The sequence below is a fragment of the Phocoena phocoena genome, chromosome 2 (genome assembly GCF_963924675.1).
Source record: "Phocoena phocoena chromosome 2, mPhoPho1.1, whole genome shotgun sequence".
Classification (NCBI taxonomy): Eukaryota; Metazoa; Chordata; class Mammalia; order Artiodactyla; family Phocoenidae; genus Phocoena; species Phocoena phocoena.
This window is the reverse complement of record NC_089220.1, coordinates 116,133,527-116,147,782: the sequence shown is the minus strand read 5'-3', so window position 1 is coordinate 116,147,782 and position 14,256 is coordinate 116,133,527. Positions and strand designations below refer to the sequence as shown.

At 51.1% G+C, this 14,256-nt stretch overlaps 1 protein-coding gene across 1 annotated transcript; it reads left to right on the top strand.

The window, feature by feature from the left end:
* The first annotated feature begins 306 nt into the window (after nucleotides 1–306).
* Nucleotides 307–13,651, top strand: CYP11A1 (cytochrome P450 family 11 subfamily A member 1). The gene is made up of 9 exons (XM_065872795.1): nucleotides 307–619; nucleotides 4,136–4,291; nucleotides 5,965–6,164; nucleotides 7,175–7,378; nucleotides 8,290–8,447; nucleotides 11,680–11,846; nucleotides 12,123–12,201; nucleotides 12,712–12,909; nucleotides 13,283–13,651. Exons 1-9 carry the CDS (start codon nucleotides 351–353, stop codon nucleotides 13,412–13,414), a joined length of 1,563 nt encoding a protein of 520 aa, XP_065728867.1. The 5' UTR covers nucleotides 307–350; the 3' UTR covers nucleotides 13,415–13,651.
* The last annotated feature ends 605 nt before the right edge of the window (nucleotides 13,652–14,256 follow it).

Below are 14,256 nucleotides of genomic sequence, written 5' to 3'. Positions count from 1 at the left end.
CTTAGATATACATCTTAACTCTCTAGGGGCCAGTATAATCCAAATGCTTCCTGTTTTTCTTCATCCTGAAGTCTCCCTCAGGGTGCACAGAGGGGTTCCCCTCAGGTGGGTGACCGCAGTGGCTAATGGCTTGATCTTTGTAGAACTGGAATGGTGGACAACATTCTTTACAGTTCCCGAGTCTGGGAGGGGCTATGTGGGCTGGAGCCAGCGGGAGGAGGAGGGAGGCTGACCGCTTTGTCAGCTTCTCGCTTAACCTTGAGCTGGTGGTTATAAGCTGGGCCCCAGGGGCCCAGGGCCAGAGTCACCTCGTCAGGCCCTGCTGCAGTAGGAGCAGTTGTAGGGGCAGCATGCTGGCCAGGGGGCTTCCCCTCCACTCAGTCCTGGTCAGAGGCTGCCAGCCCCTCCTGAGCACCCCGTGGGAGGGCCTGGGGCATCCCAGGGTGGGCACTGGAGAGGGAGCCGGCATCTCCACTAAAACCCCTCGCTCCTTCAACGAGATCCCCACCCCTGGTGACAATGGCTGGCTTAACCTATACCGTTTCTGGAGGGAGAAGGGCTCACAGAAAATCCACTATCACCACGTCCAGAACTTCCAGAAGTATGGCCCCATTTACAGGTAAGCCTGGCAGAGGCTGGGGGCTGGTGGGATAGGGCAGCCCTGCTGTGCTCCCCTCTCCTCGCATGGTCTGCCCTCCCCTTCCAGGCTCTTGTTCACCTCTGGCTTTATTTCTTCCTGCCTGGGGGTGGCAGGAGAAGGGATAAGGCTTCCCAGACAGTGGGTTCACTTCCCAGCCCTGAGGCCTCAACAGTCCCCAGGTCCTATACCCTTTGAAACTTTAGGGAGGTGGGAATGCTAAGAGAACAAGCCCTGACAAATGCCTCCCTACATCCGTTATCCGCAGCACACCTTGCAAGGTAAGTTTATCATCCCTATTATCAGAAGAGAATGAAGTTCAGAGAGGTTAGGATTCTTGCCCTGGTCACTCAGCTAGAACCCTGTCCTGCTGGGGCGCTGACCTCGCCCCTTGGACCTGTGCAGCTCTGGAGCAGCTGATTTTGTCCCTTCTACTAGGCCTGGCTGGAGCCCCTCTTCCCCAAGCATCTGCCTAGCTTCCAGCCAGGAGGAAGGGCCTTCGGTCTTTTGACCACTGTGTACCCCACCTTCTTGCCCTGGGATGGGGGTGGGGCCTGGGGGCTGCCCTTGGTGGGAGGCCTCACTTGTTCTGGTCCACCAGTTTCTAAGGTGGGTGGGCTACAAGACACACCTGGGTTCTTTTCTGAGCGCATAGGTGAGGGGGATGGGAGGTGGTGAAGGCGGTGGTTGAGGGCAGGGAGGGGACACCAGGAGGGACAATACTTTACTTTTACTTTAAGTGAAAGGGTCGAGATGAGGAAAGGGCATGTAGGACATGTTAGCTGGTTGGATAGGTAGGTTGGGGGAGGAGGCTAGTTTGTGTAGGGGACCAGCTGCTTCCTCATCAGGGTCACTTCCTCCCTCTCCCACAATGCCTTTTGATGTCTTAAGTGCCTTTTTTGTAGCTGGCTGGAGACAGGGCGCTGCCCCCCCACCCCCCCCACCGCCAGGCTGAATGTCAGGCTTGGGAGAAGTCTGCTCCTGAGTGTCTCTTCCTTGTCTGTCTGTCTGTCTCTTTCTCTCCCTTCCAGGCCTCTATCCCCAACCTCACTTCATGGAGCTCTCTCCTTATCCCCTTCTTCCACCCCGCCTCATCCTTCCTGCCCCTAGTCCCTGTAGGAGCCCTTTATTTTATAAAACCCCTTTCTATTTCTTGAGTCACCTTCATCTGAGCCTTGGCACATGTCCTTAAAGTTGGTGCTATTATCCCCACTTTACAGATGGGGAAACTGAGGCCTGGAGAGGAGAAGGGTCTTACCAATGTCACACGGCTCATCAGGGCAAAGCCAAGGCTGGAACCCTGATTGTCTAACTTACAGTTCAGTGTGTCACTATTCTAACTAGAGCCTTGAAATAACAAACTTCTAAATGAACGTGAGGAATTTAAAATACAAGTTTTGTGGATTTTTCCTTAATACAAGGCTGTCCCTGTTCTTTATCAAACAATTTAGAAAAATTGAAATCATACAATCTCAGTTTTGATAATATTTATGTTCCATTCAGAATGTGACTATATTTATACACTGTTTGGCGTTGTCCTATAGCAATGTATGGAGGATGTCTTTTCTCTTTTCTCACTTTAAGATAATTTGAGAAGGCAGCATAGTAGTCCATAGCATGGATAAGGCATATTGTTTTAGCCAGTTCTTTAAAGTGGACATTTAGTCCACTCTAGGTTTTTTTTTTTTTTTTTGCTATTAGACATCCTTTTCCATTCTTTTGCTATGAACATTCTCATCCCTCAGGCATCATTGTCTGATGTCAGATAGCTGCCTTGGGCTAGATTCCCAGAGGTGGAATTGATAATAACAATAGCAGTTCAAGGACTTTGCTTAGCTTTTTTTTTTTTTTAATGGAGTCAGTGGTTTGAGGCCATGTGGCAGCTGGGAAAACACTGAGAGGATTTTCTAGGAGGCCGTGGATTGACATATGTACACTAATATGTATAAAATAGATAACTAATAAGAACCTGCTGTATAAAAAATAAAATTAAAATTCAAAAACAAAACAAAACAAAGGAGGCCATGGCTCACCAAGGAGACTTGGGGAAGGTAGGCTCAGGCTCTATGGGTCAGTGGTTAAAGCAGTGCTCTTTCCATCTCCCCATCCTTCCCTTCCCCCTTCCCCCTCCCTCTCCTTTCTCCAGGAAGAGGGAGGAAGAGAGGGCAGGGAGGGGAGAGAGAGAAAGAATGAGAGTTTGGCTTATACCTGTATGTTACATGATACTTTACCTTAAAGTGTGTCTTTTTTCTTTTTCTTTAGAAATAAGTATCTTTTATTTTGCTATTTTACTCTAAGAACATAATTTATAAATATATTTAATTCCTTTTTTTTCTTAACATTTTTATTGGAGTATAATTGCTTTACAATGGTGTGTTAGTTTCTGCTTTATATCAAAGTAAATCAGTTATACATATACATATATCCCCATATCTCTTCCCTCTTGCGTCTCCCTCCCTCCCACCCCTCTAGGTGGTCACAAAGCACCGAGCTGATCTCCCTGTGCTATGCGGCTGCTTTCCACTAGCTATCTATTTTACGTTTGGTAGTGTATATATGTCCATATATATACTACCACTCTCTAACTTTGTCCCAGCTTACGCTTCCCCCTCCTCATGTCCTCAAGTGCGGTCTCTAGTAGGTCTGCGTCTTTATTCCCATCTTGTCCCTAGGTTCTTCATGACCTTTTTTTTTTTTTTAAAGGGTATCTTGAATTAACTTTCTTATGCAAAAGGCAGATGCAAGTGAGAATTAGAATTTTCTGTTGTTTCACAATAGCTGTGCTTTAATACTCTCTGCAAAGTGCTCTGAGGTATATTTATACCCTGGGGCTCACGTTTTACTGTAGTTTTATTTTAATAGCGACAAGGTATTTTGCTGGACATCTGATTCCAGGGGGCAGGGCAGCCACTCCCAGAACTTCAATCCTAGAGCCTAGAAGGGGTTGCCTGGCCCGGTGCCTGGCTTACCTGACAAGCTGAATGGAGTCACTTCACTACAGGGTCACTCCAAACTGCCACGAATGTGCCATGTTTCTGAGCTCTGCCTGGGTGAGAGGGTGGAGGGTGCTGAGAGTGTGGACACAAAGGAAGAATGAACATGGAGGACTTGATGGTCCATAGAAGGCCCTGGGTAAGTCTTGGGGATGTGCTGAGGTAGGCAGGAGCCACTGTGATGATCAGAGAAGCACAAAGCTGTCACTTATAGAATGTCTCACGGGTATCACACCCCTAGACTTCATATCATCTTATCCTTCAGCGATCCTGTAAGACAGGTACTGCATTTATCTCCACTGAGGAAACTGAGACTCAGAGAGGGTAAGAGACTTCGGTCACACAGCGAGGAGGTTGTGGAACGGAATCCACTCCCAGGCCTGTCTGCTCTGCGCTGTCAGCCACAAGGTGGTTACAGACGAGCCGAGAACTGGTCCTGATTGCCCAGGGTGTGCGTGGCTCTCCTCAAACCTTACATCAGAGCACCCCTTCTCTGCCCCTCCAGAGAGAAGCTCGGCAATTTGGAGTCAGTTTATATCATCGACCCTGAAGATGTGGCCCTTCTCTTTAAGTTCGAGGGACCCAACCCAGAACGATACAACATCCCACCCTGGGTTGCCTATCACCAGTATTACGAGAAACCCATCGGGGTCCTGTTGAAGTGAGTCTTGGGCCATCTCCCAGGGGCTGGAGGGAGATGATGGGCAGCTGTGGGGAGGGCAGAGGCTGGGGGTAAGGGGCTGGGGCCATGCGTGCCCTGCCTTTTCTTTCTAGCTGGGGCCTCTAGACAAATCCCTGTCATCTTCCTGCCTCCGTAAAACAGATGATGGGGGTGGTGAACTGCCCTGTCAACCCTCAGCGACATGGTCAGGCAGAAGATCTTACTGAGTAATTAAAGACCTTGAAAAGCCCTCATTTACTGGTTCATTCATTAAGTCCCATTTTACTGAGTGCCTACTATGTACCAGTCCTTGTGCCGGGTTCTGAGTCACAAGTAGGGCAGGGCCCTGCCACTGTGAGTCCCTTATAGCCTAAAGGAACAGTGAGAAACATGAACAAATCAGTGTATTTAAATGTAATAGGTACCGTTTTCCACCAAATTGCTCATCAAAAATTTAAAATGTGACCATAGCAAGTGTTGGTGAGGATATAGAGCAACTAGAATGCTCACAGCTTGCTAGTGGGGCTGAAAACTGATGGCACCACTTTGGAAAATGGTTGGACATTACTTCCTGCATTTGAATATTCACATGCTTGCAATGCAGCCGTTCTGCTCTCAAGCATATACTCCAAAGAATATCCTGCCCCCCGAGGCGGACATGTACTAGAATGTTTGCAACACGGTTGTTCGTAATAGTGAGGACCTGGAAACCACTTAAATGCCCAACAGGAGCACGAATGAATGACAGTGGCATACCCCAGTCAAAAAGAACAGACTCAGTGACTCACAACAGTACAGATGATACCTAGAAATCTAAAATTGAGTGAACAAACCAAATCATGACAGCTTTTATAAGAAGTTGAAGACAAGTATACATATTTTAAAAGTATGTTTTAGAAATACATGTCGGTCAGATAAAACTATATACAAAAGCAAACAAGGGATTCAGGTTGATGGTCCCCTTAGCTGGGGAGGCAGGATGTGGGAGGACCAGGTGGGCATCTGTAAGTTATTGTCAAGTTCCTAGTTTTTCTGCTGGGTGATGAGTTCATAATAACATTCTTGTAAACAAACAAAGCCCCAAAATGACAAAGAGGGCTTTGCATGGATTTATTTTCAAGAATGGGCCATAAGCTGAGAATAAGAATGGGCATTAACCCTATTCTGGGCACCTGAGATTCCCCACCAATGTGATTAATGGGACGTGTTGGGGGTGCAGAGGTTGGTCAATTGTGTCTGTGCAGGGGTCAGAAAAGGTGATGTAGAGGGGCCCTTGAATGGTAGGAGGTGAGATTGGCCAGGAGCAAGGGGAAGTGGTGAGGAGGGCAGACCTGTAGCAGAGGCAAAGACTAGAGGGTTGGAAAGTTGCTTAAAGGCTCTAAGAATATGATTTCCTGGCTTAAAGCAGCAGCAGCAGAGAGAGTAGAGCAGGGCTGGGGTTTTGTTCTCCTTCGGCCTCTTTTTGTCCTGTCACACACCTCCCCACTTCTCTCCCTGCTGCCCCGCCCAGGCCAGGCAGAAGCTGGGAGGAGGTGAGGGCAGAGGAGGACGTGGATGGAGTGCTGGACTCTGAGCTGTGGCTCAGCCTCCTGGGAGAGCCAAGTCAGCCCCCTCTGTGTTTGCCAGGCCTGGGGTTTGTGACCGTGAGGGCCCGAGGGCCCATGTTTTCTCAGGAAGGCAGGAGCTTGGAAGAAAGACCGGTTGGTCCTGAACACGGAGGTGATGGCTCCAGAGGCCATAAAGAACTTCATTCCCTTGCTGAACCCAGTGTCTCAGGACTTCGTCGGCGTCCTGCACAGGCGCATCAAGGAGCAGGGCTCTGGAAAGTTCTCAGGGGACATCAGGGAAGACCTGTTTCGCTTCGCCTTTGAGTGTAAGGGGCTTGAACCTACATGGCCACAGTCTTGGGGGTGGGAGAACCCAGCGTCCCACCTAGAGACCCAACATAGACCCTGAAGAAGTGTCCAGATTGGCTTGAGATGAGCCGCTGAACACATTCTCTGCCATCAGTCACCCAGGGGGAGCTGCACGCTCTCATCTGATTCATGCTATGGGGGCAAGAGTCTCTAAAATGTAGGTCCCTATTGCCACTTTCCTCCAGAAGCCGGGCTTGGCTTGGTCCTTCATTCCGCAAATCTCCCTCTCCTGGGACAGAGACCTTCCCTTTGAGGTCTGGGAGGGAAGGGGAGGGTTGGGTGGTTAATCCGAGCAGGGTATTGGAGGATGTGTAAGAGTTATCCAGATGGAATAAGGAGGTTGGACAGCGTAGGCAGAGGAAACATGCACATGCACATGCCTTGTGGCTTGATGGGGGCTCATGTGGTCACTTCAGGAGATTTGGAGTACCCAGAGTTTGGCATGAAATCAGCATTCAGATTGCTGACCCAGGAGGTAGGAAAACCTTGGAGTTGTTGTGTCTTCTTATGTCCAGCCAGAGTGGGCCCTGGATAGCCAATTACCAGGGACTGATGTCCCCCAGGCACCCATCTGACATGTTTCAGGAAGTATTTAGCCACTTTGGTCAATAATAGATGAGAAACCTCTGTTTCCAGGAGGAAAGCCGAGAGGCTGCTGGGGGTGCTGGGGGAAGAGGGGCCGAGCAGTTTCATCCCAGCCTGGGCTGGAGGCTCTGCTTCCCACTCAAGTGATCCCTTTTTAGGGTCTGCCACATGACCCTCTGAAGGACCTGACTGGCTGCCATAAAGGCAGTTTTCCTTAGCCCTGCAATTTTAGCCCTTTGGGACTCAGGCCTCAGTTTCTTTACTGAAGGAAGCTGAGGTTGGGTGCAGGGGCTCTTATGTGTTGGGAGGGATGGTTTCCTGGGAGCAGAGGCTCTCAGATGGTCGGGTTGGAAGAGATTCCTCAACCTTGCTTCCCCTGCAGCCATCACCAATGTCATGTTTGGGGAGCGCCTGGGGATGCTGGACGAAGTAGTGGACCCTGAGGCCCAGAAGTTCATTGATGCAGTCTACCAGATGTTCCACACCAGTGTCCCCATGCTCAACCTCCCTCCAGACCTGTTCCGTCTGTTCAGGACCAAGACCTGGAGAGACCACGTAGCCGCGTGGGACATAATTTTCAATAAAGGTGAGGGTTGTACCCTGGGCAGCCATATGTGGGGGCCAGGAGAGCCCTGCCTACCTCAGGAGATGGGAAATCCGGGCCTCGGTTGGCAGGGATGAGATTTGGGGGAGTGGGGAGAAAGAGACAGAGGGAGAGAGAACAGAAACAGCTGGAAGCTCCAGATCTCAGCCTGCCTCTTTGTCCCAAGTTATGTCAATGAGCACTGGCTTGCCATGTAGAAAACCCACCCTCTAGTGGGCAGGGATGGGCATCAGGAAGGCCCAGGAACCCCTGAATATGGTGGGCTGATTAGATTTTTCTGGAGAAAGAGGATTTAAGAGGTCCATCATATTCTTCCAAGGAGCCCGTGATTCCCAACATGGGTTAAGCACCAGTATTTCAGACACAGCTGTGCTTGGTGACAGAGTAGGACTTTGGTGAGAGAGATTGGTAAAGGGTGGAGAAGGCTGACTGGGATGTGGTGAAGATGCCAGGCCTGGAGTCAAATCCTGCCCCTGCCCCTGACACCCTTGTGACCTTGGGCAAGTCATTATCTTAGATGGACTTCTGTTTCCTTATCTGTAAAATGGGGATGATAGCACTTACCCCAAAGAGCTGTGGTCAATAAATCAAAAAAACAGATATGGAGGACTTAGCAGAGACTGCTGCTCAGAAAGACGGCAGCTTAGAAAGTGCAGGGCTCTAGAATCCCCGAGCCCCTGTACCACCTCCCACCAGAGATCGTGCTCCTTCCCTCCCCTCTGCAGAGAGCCTCACTCTAGTTTTTTTTTGGCCGCATGGTATGGCATGCGGGATATTAGTTCCCCAACCAGGGATCTAACCTGTGTCCCCTGCAGTGGAGGCACAGATTCTTAACCAATGGACCACCAGGGAAGTCCTGGCCTCACTCTATTTTCTTTCTTCCTGCCCCACAGCTGAAAAATACACCGAGAACTTCTACTGGGACCTGAGACGGAAAAGGGAGTTCACCAATTACCCAGGTATCCTCTACCGGCTCCTGGGAAATGACAAGCTGCTCTCTGAGGATGTCAAGGCCAACATTACAGAGATGCTTGCAGGGGGCGTGGACACGGTGAGGACACAGTGAGGTGGCTGTTGGGGCACAGCCTGTCCCTTCCTGTGCCCCTATGCCCCCTCCCACTAGCCTGCCTCATTGTCTGAAACCCTGTCCATCTCCCTCTCCTGACTCTACTTCCTAGATACTAATCTCCTAGGAGGGTGGGTCAAGCTGGTCACGCATGGAGCATGCCTTGAGGCTGATCCACCATTTTTTCTTTGCCTCTGAGGAGGGAGTGACTAGGAACAGGTGGGTGACAGAGCTCACTCTGAGTCAGGAAGGCAGGCAGGACCTCAGAAAAGCTGCCCCTGATGTCTGAAGGCATCATTTGTGGTGTCTCCCAGAGGCCGAACAATACCCCGGAAACTTCTGGTCTTTTTTTTTTTTTAAAGGTCCTGGATGGCCAAGTCCTTTTTTTAAAAAAATTTTGTTTATTTATTTATTTATTTTTGGCTGTGTCAGGTCTTGTTGCCGCGTGCGGGCTCTCTCTAGTTGCGGCGAGCGGGGGCTACTCTTTGTTGCGGTGCATGAGCCTCTCACTGCAGTGGCTTCTCTTGTGGAACATGGGCTCTAGCGCACACGGGCTCAGTAGTTGTGGCACATGGGCTCAGTAGTTGTGGTTCGCAGGCTCTAGAGTGCAGGCTCAGTAGTTGTTGCTCGTGGACTTAGTTGCTCCACTGCATGTGGGACCTTCCCGGACCAGGGCTCAAACCCGTGTCCCCTGCGTTGGTAGGCAGATTCTTAACCACTGTGCCACCAGGGAAGCCCCAGAAACTTCTGTTCTTGAAAGTCAAAACTTCTCTGTCTTACGTGCCATCCCTTTTTCCAATACCTTAAACTTTCTCAAGCTAATGTGATGGTAAGGATTAATTCTTTAGTGTTTCGTGGTTATTAGTTATGATTTGGGCACTAAGACTATAAAGGTGAATATAATAGACTTCAAATCTCTCAGATGGCTCAGAGAGGAAGAGTATATTAGCTTGCTAGGACTGCCATGACAAAGTACCACAGACTGGGTGGTTTAAACCACAGAAATATATCGTCTTGCAGTTCTGATCAAGGTGTCAGCGGGGTTGTTTTCCTCTGAGGCCCCTCTGCTTGGCTTATTGATGGCCGTCTTCTTCCTACATCTTCACATGGTCTTCCTTCTCTTCTTATACAGACACCAGTCCCATTCAGTTAGGGCCCACCCACATGACCTCATTTTACCTTAATTACCTGTTTTTTTTTTAATTACCTTTTTTTTAAAGGCCCTATCTCCAAATACAGTCACATTGTGAGGTGCTGGGGGTTAGGACTTCAACATATGAATTTGGGAGAGACACAATTCAGCCCATGACACGGAGGTAGCACGGACACAGATGACTACCTCACCGTATTATAGGGCTGGATGGTGAGGCACGTGCCAGGTACTGACAACGCTGAGAAGAAGGGAGAGACTAACATGGTCTTGTAGGACAGGGAGAGTGTTCCACAGAGTAAAATCGATTCGTCTTTCCTCTTGTTGCGAGGAGGACAGAGGAGGAATAGCATTTCAGGACCGGGGAGAAGCACGTGTCATGCTTAGGTGAATAACTTGATTTCCTAGGTATCATATTTACATTGTACTCTAATGGAGGCCTTTCCGTCCCTCGGCTACAGATGGAGGCTTTGAGCATATTTTAAATATAGTTCATTGTCAGTCATGTAGAAGAGATCTCTGAAAAAAGCTCACCTGCACCAAAGCAGCTATTATTCTTAGGTAACATTTATTAAGCGATTACTATGTGGCAGGCAGGGTCCTAAGCTTTTCACATGTGTTAACTCATTTAGGATTCACAAACAGCCCTTTTTCAGATGAGGAAACTGGGGCACAGAGAGGTTAAGGAACTTTGTCAAGGTCACACAGCTAGTAACTTAGTTGACTACCTTATTAAACAAGTATCTCCTGAGTACCCATTCTGTGTCAAGCCTTGGAAGTACTGAGACAAATACATGCATTTGAGCTGAGCCTTGAGGAAGGAGTACACACTTGCTTCCTAGGTTGGGGAAGGGAATTGTAGGAAAAGGGAGCAGCATGAGGAAGATTTCTGGGCTTCAGGAGCTGTGTGTAGCTCAGTGTGGCTAGAGCATGAGGAGCATTTTCGAGAGAGGTGGCGGTGGGCTGGGAGCAACAGGCAAGTGTTGGAGGGGGTCCATGGGTCCGGTCAGAGCCTCTGGACTTGATCTGGGGACTCCAGGGAGCCAGGCAAGGATTTCAAGCCAGGAAGTGACTGGATGACATTTTTTCACAATTGTTTCTGCTGGGAAGAAGAAGGAGCATGTCCAAACCTCTTGGACCAAAATATGGTCCTTGGTAAGATAATATGCCAACAACTCGTGTCCTAGCCCTAGGGCAGAGGGCTGTTCCAGCCCAGGGTCCCACCACTGAGGAATCTGAACTGTGGGGCTTGATGAGGGTCACTCATACCTTCAGTGAAAGTTAACAGTCACGACCTAACACTGAGATTAATCTCGGTATATACCATGTGTTAATTGCAATACTGATAGAAAACAGGTCTGATTGTTCTGGTTTCAGCATTTTTTTTTTTTTTTTTCGGTACGCGGGCCTCTCACTATTGTGGCCTCTCCCGTTGCAGAGCAACAGGCTCCGGACACGCAGGCTCAATGGCCATGGCTCACGGGCCCAGCCGCTCCGCGGCATGTGGGAACTTCCCAGACCAGGGCACGAACCTGCGTCCCCTGCATCGGCAGGTGGACTCTCAACCACTGCACCACCAGGGAAGCGCTGGTTTCAGCATTTTTGAGCCTCACTTTACGCTATGCTGCTATAGGCAGATGTTAAGTTTAGGGGGAAGTTCTACTGGGGAGAGGGCTGGTCATTTAATAGGCATTTCAAGATGAATGGCAATCATTCAGGAGTACAACCATTACAGAAGTAGGATTTGGCCTCTTAGGGCCTCTGGAGTCCTTTGGAAGAAGGTATTAGCTATGTGGATGACCCTCTACTGGCTGGGGAGATGGGTGGGCTCTGGTGACATGAGGGGGAAGGCAGGGACAAGTGCTGCCCCAAACATTCCTGCCTGGGCCACAAGAAAGGCTTCTTGGACGTTTGCCGTCTGAATTGTTTTGGTTTTTGTGGATGGTGGTTTCTGGATACTGGGAGAAGGGTGGGGAGAGGTGTTTGGCAACGAAATTTAGCCTGGGTCTAGGTGCCTCAGGAGTGACCTGTCCTCTTGGTTTTCTGTACCCTCTCACTCCCTGCCAGACATCCATGACATTGCAATGGCACTTGTATGAGATGGCACGCAGCCTGAATGTGCAGGACATGCTGCGGGAGGAGGTCCTGAATGCCCGGCGCCAGGCCCAGGGAGACATAAGCAAGATGCTACAATTGGTCCCGCTCCTCAAAGCTAGTATCAAGGAGACACTGAGGCAAGCCCACCCCCACCTACGCCTGTCCCCCCCGACCACCACCACAAATCCCTGGGCAGGGTCAGGGTGGTGCCTGCGCACAGGGTTACAAGAATGGGCTGGTGGAGGAGACTGGTAGCAGGAAGTGGGAAGTCTGGGGAAGATAGCTGGGAATAGGGAGAAGGGTCCTGCCTCCAGGTCCTCCAGGGTGCTGCAGCTGGGGCTGAGATGCCATGCTAGGTGCAGGGCTTCGTCCAGGCCTTAGGGCATCAGTTTCTGAACGCTTTTCACTGGCAGACTCCACCCCATCTCCGTGACCCTACAGAGATACCTCGCAAATGACATGGTTCTTCGAGATTACATGATTCCTGCCAAGGTAGGTGCAGCAGGAGGGCTGCAGGCTCTGTCAGTCAGACAGACGAGGCCAGGGGCAGATGGCAGTTGCGTACAGATGGGGGCGGTGGGGGCTTCTGTCCTGCCTCTCTTCCTGGAGCTGGCTGGTGGGGTCCTTGGTGGCAGTGGTCCAAGTCCGAATGAAGGGCAGAGGTGGTGGACACAGTGGGTAACGGTCTTTGGAATGTTGCTGGAGTGTAGGGTTAGGAGGGAGATCCCACTGGCTGCCTGGGTCTCTGGGGACCCTCTGGTGCTGAGGAAAGGGGCAGGACAATCCCTTGCGCCGTGCCTGGCCTAGTGTCTTCAGTCCCGCCCACTTAATGGGCGAGGCTCAGGGAAGCGGGGGAGGCCTCGTTCAAGGTCACATAGTGGGCAGCGTTCCGTGCCGCACAGCTGGGTAGCCAGGCTAGGGACCGGGAGTGGAGATGCTGGGTAATGCTCCTGGCTGTGAGGAGGTGAGGCCTACTCAGACCTCTGCTCACTGTGTCCCCAGACATTGGTACAAGTGGCCATCTATGCCATGGGCCGAGACCCTGCCTTCTTCTCGAATCCGGACAAGTTTGACCCAACCAGGTGGCTGGATAAAGACAGGGACCTCATTCACTTCCGGAACCTGGGCTTTGGCTGGGGTGTACGGCAGTGTGTGGGCCGGCGGATTGCTGAGCTCGAGATGACCCTCTTCCTCATCCATGTGAGTCAAGCCTGGGGACATCTGTCTCCCATGACTTTGTCTCCCCTCCTCCACAATTCCCTGCTGTCTCCTCTCTGGGCAAATCCACTTACCACCCACTGGTGCTCCCTGGTCATACGTTCCCCACAGTGGTGATGGGATGGGGGTGGGGAGGGAAAGGTTTTGTAGAAACCAAAGTGAAAGCCTGAACCAAGGGAACAGAGCACTGGTGGCGTGTTCAGGCTCTGCGCAGGATTCAATAGGATCTGGCAGTAGACCCCCTGGAGCCTCTCAGATCACACTCAACAGGCACTGCTCACAGGTGAACAAGCCTGGCCTGGGGGAGACAGACCCTCTCTGCCTCTCTCCTAAGCCCACAACCCCTCTTTCTCAGATTCTGGAGAACTTCAAGGTTGAATTGCAGCATCTCAGTGACGTGGACACCATATTCAACCTCATCCTGATGCCTGACAAGCCCATCTTCCTTGTCTTCCAGCCCTTCAACCAGGACCCACCCCAGGCGTGATTGGAGAGGGCGGGCACTGCCCTTCCCGCCAATCAGGCTAGCAGGGATGTGGGAGGACGGCCCAAGGGGGTGGGGCCCGTGGAAGTGTCCGCATCTCCAGTGCTTGGTCCCCACCCCTGCTCCTTTCTGGCCAGCTCTGACCAGATGGAGTTGGCGCTCGGCTGAGGTACCCCTCTCTCACCCCACCTCTTCCCCCTCTTCTCCCATCCCATGAAGGCAATAAATGGCTGAACTCTGTAAAGTGTCTTCATTTCCATCTGACCCCTAAGGTATCCATCACTCTTGTAGAGATGCTCCCTGACCCAGATCAGCAAATAGATCTGAGCGTGAATGGGGAACCCAAGGCAGCTGCCCTTGACACCATTTCTGCTGGGACCCACCTACCTACAGCAGCTCAGGAGCCAGCAGGATCAACCTCCTTTGCTGTCCCGGTTGGGTGTGAGGCAGAGTTGGTGGAGGGCTATTGCCACTGCACCGGGAGCTACTGGAGCAGCAGGCAGAAGGACAAAGAACTTGGCAGAGTTCTGCTAAGGGTACAGGGCAGCCTGAGAGGTGTGGGCCAATCTTGGCTACCAAGGCAGGCCCATCTATCAGGAGGCTCGTATAGGGCTCTGCTTGGCTGAGCCCTGGGTGGGAATTCCCTGCGGGGTCAGGAGGACTTCCTGCCAAGGTCCAGCCAGAGTCTTGGGCATGTCCAGGGATGATGTGGTGAAGAGACTGTGGGTGAGGGGTTGGCATGAGGTGACCGACCCTGGGGACGAGAGGACAGCATGCTTCCTCTACCCCACCTGACCCTTCTCTGGGCTTCCCCAGGCCTTAACTTCCTGCTCCAGTGGGACATG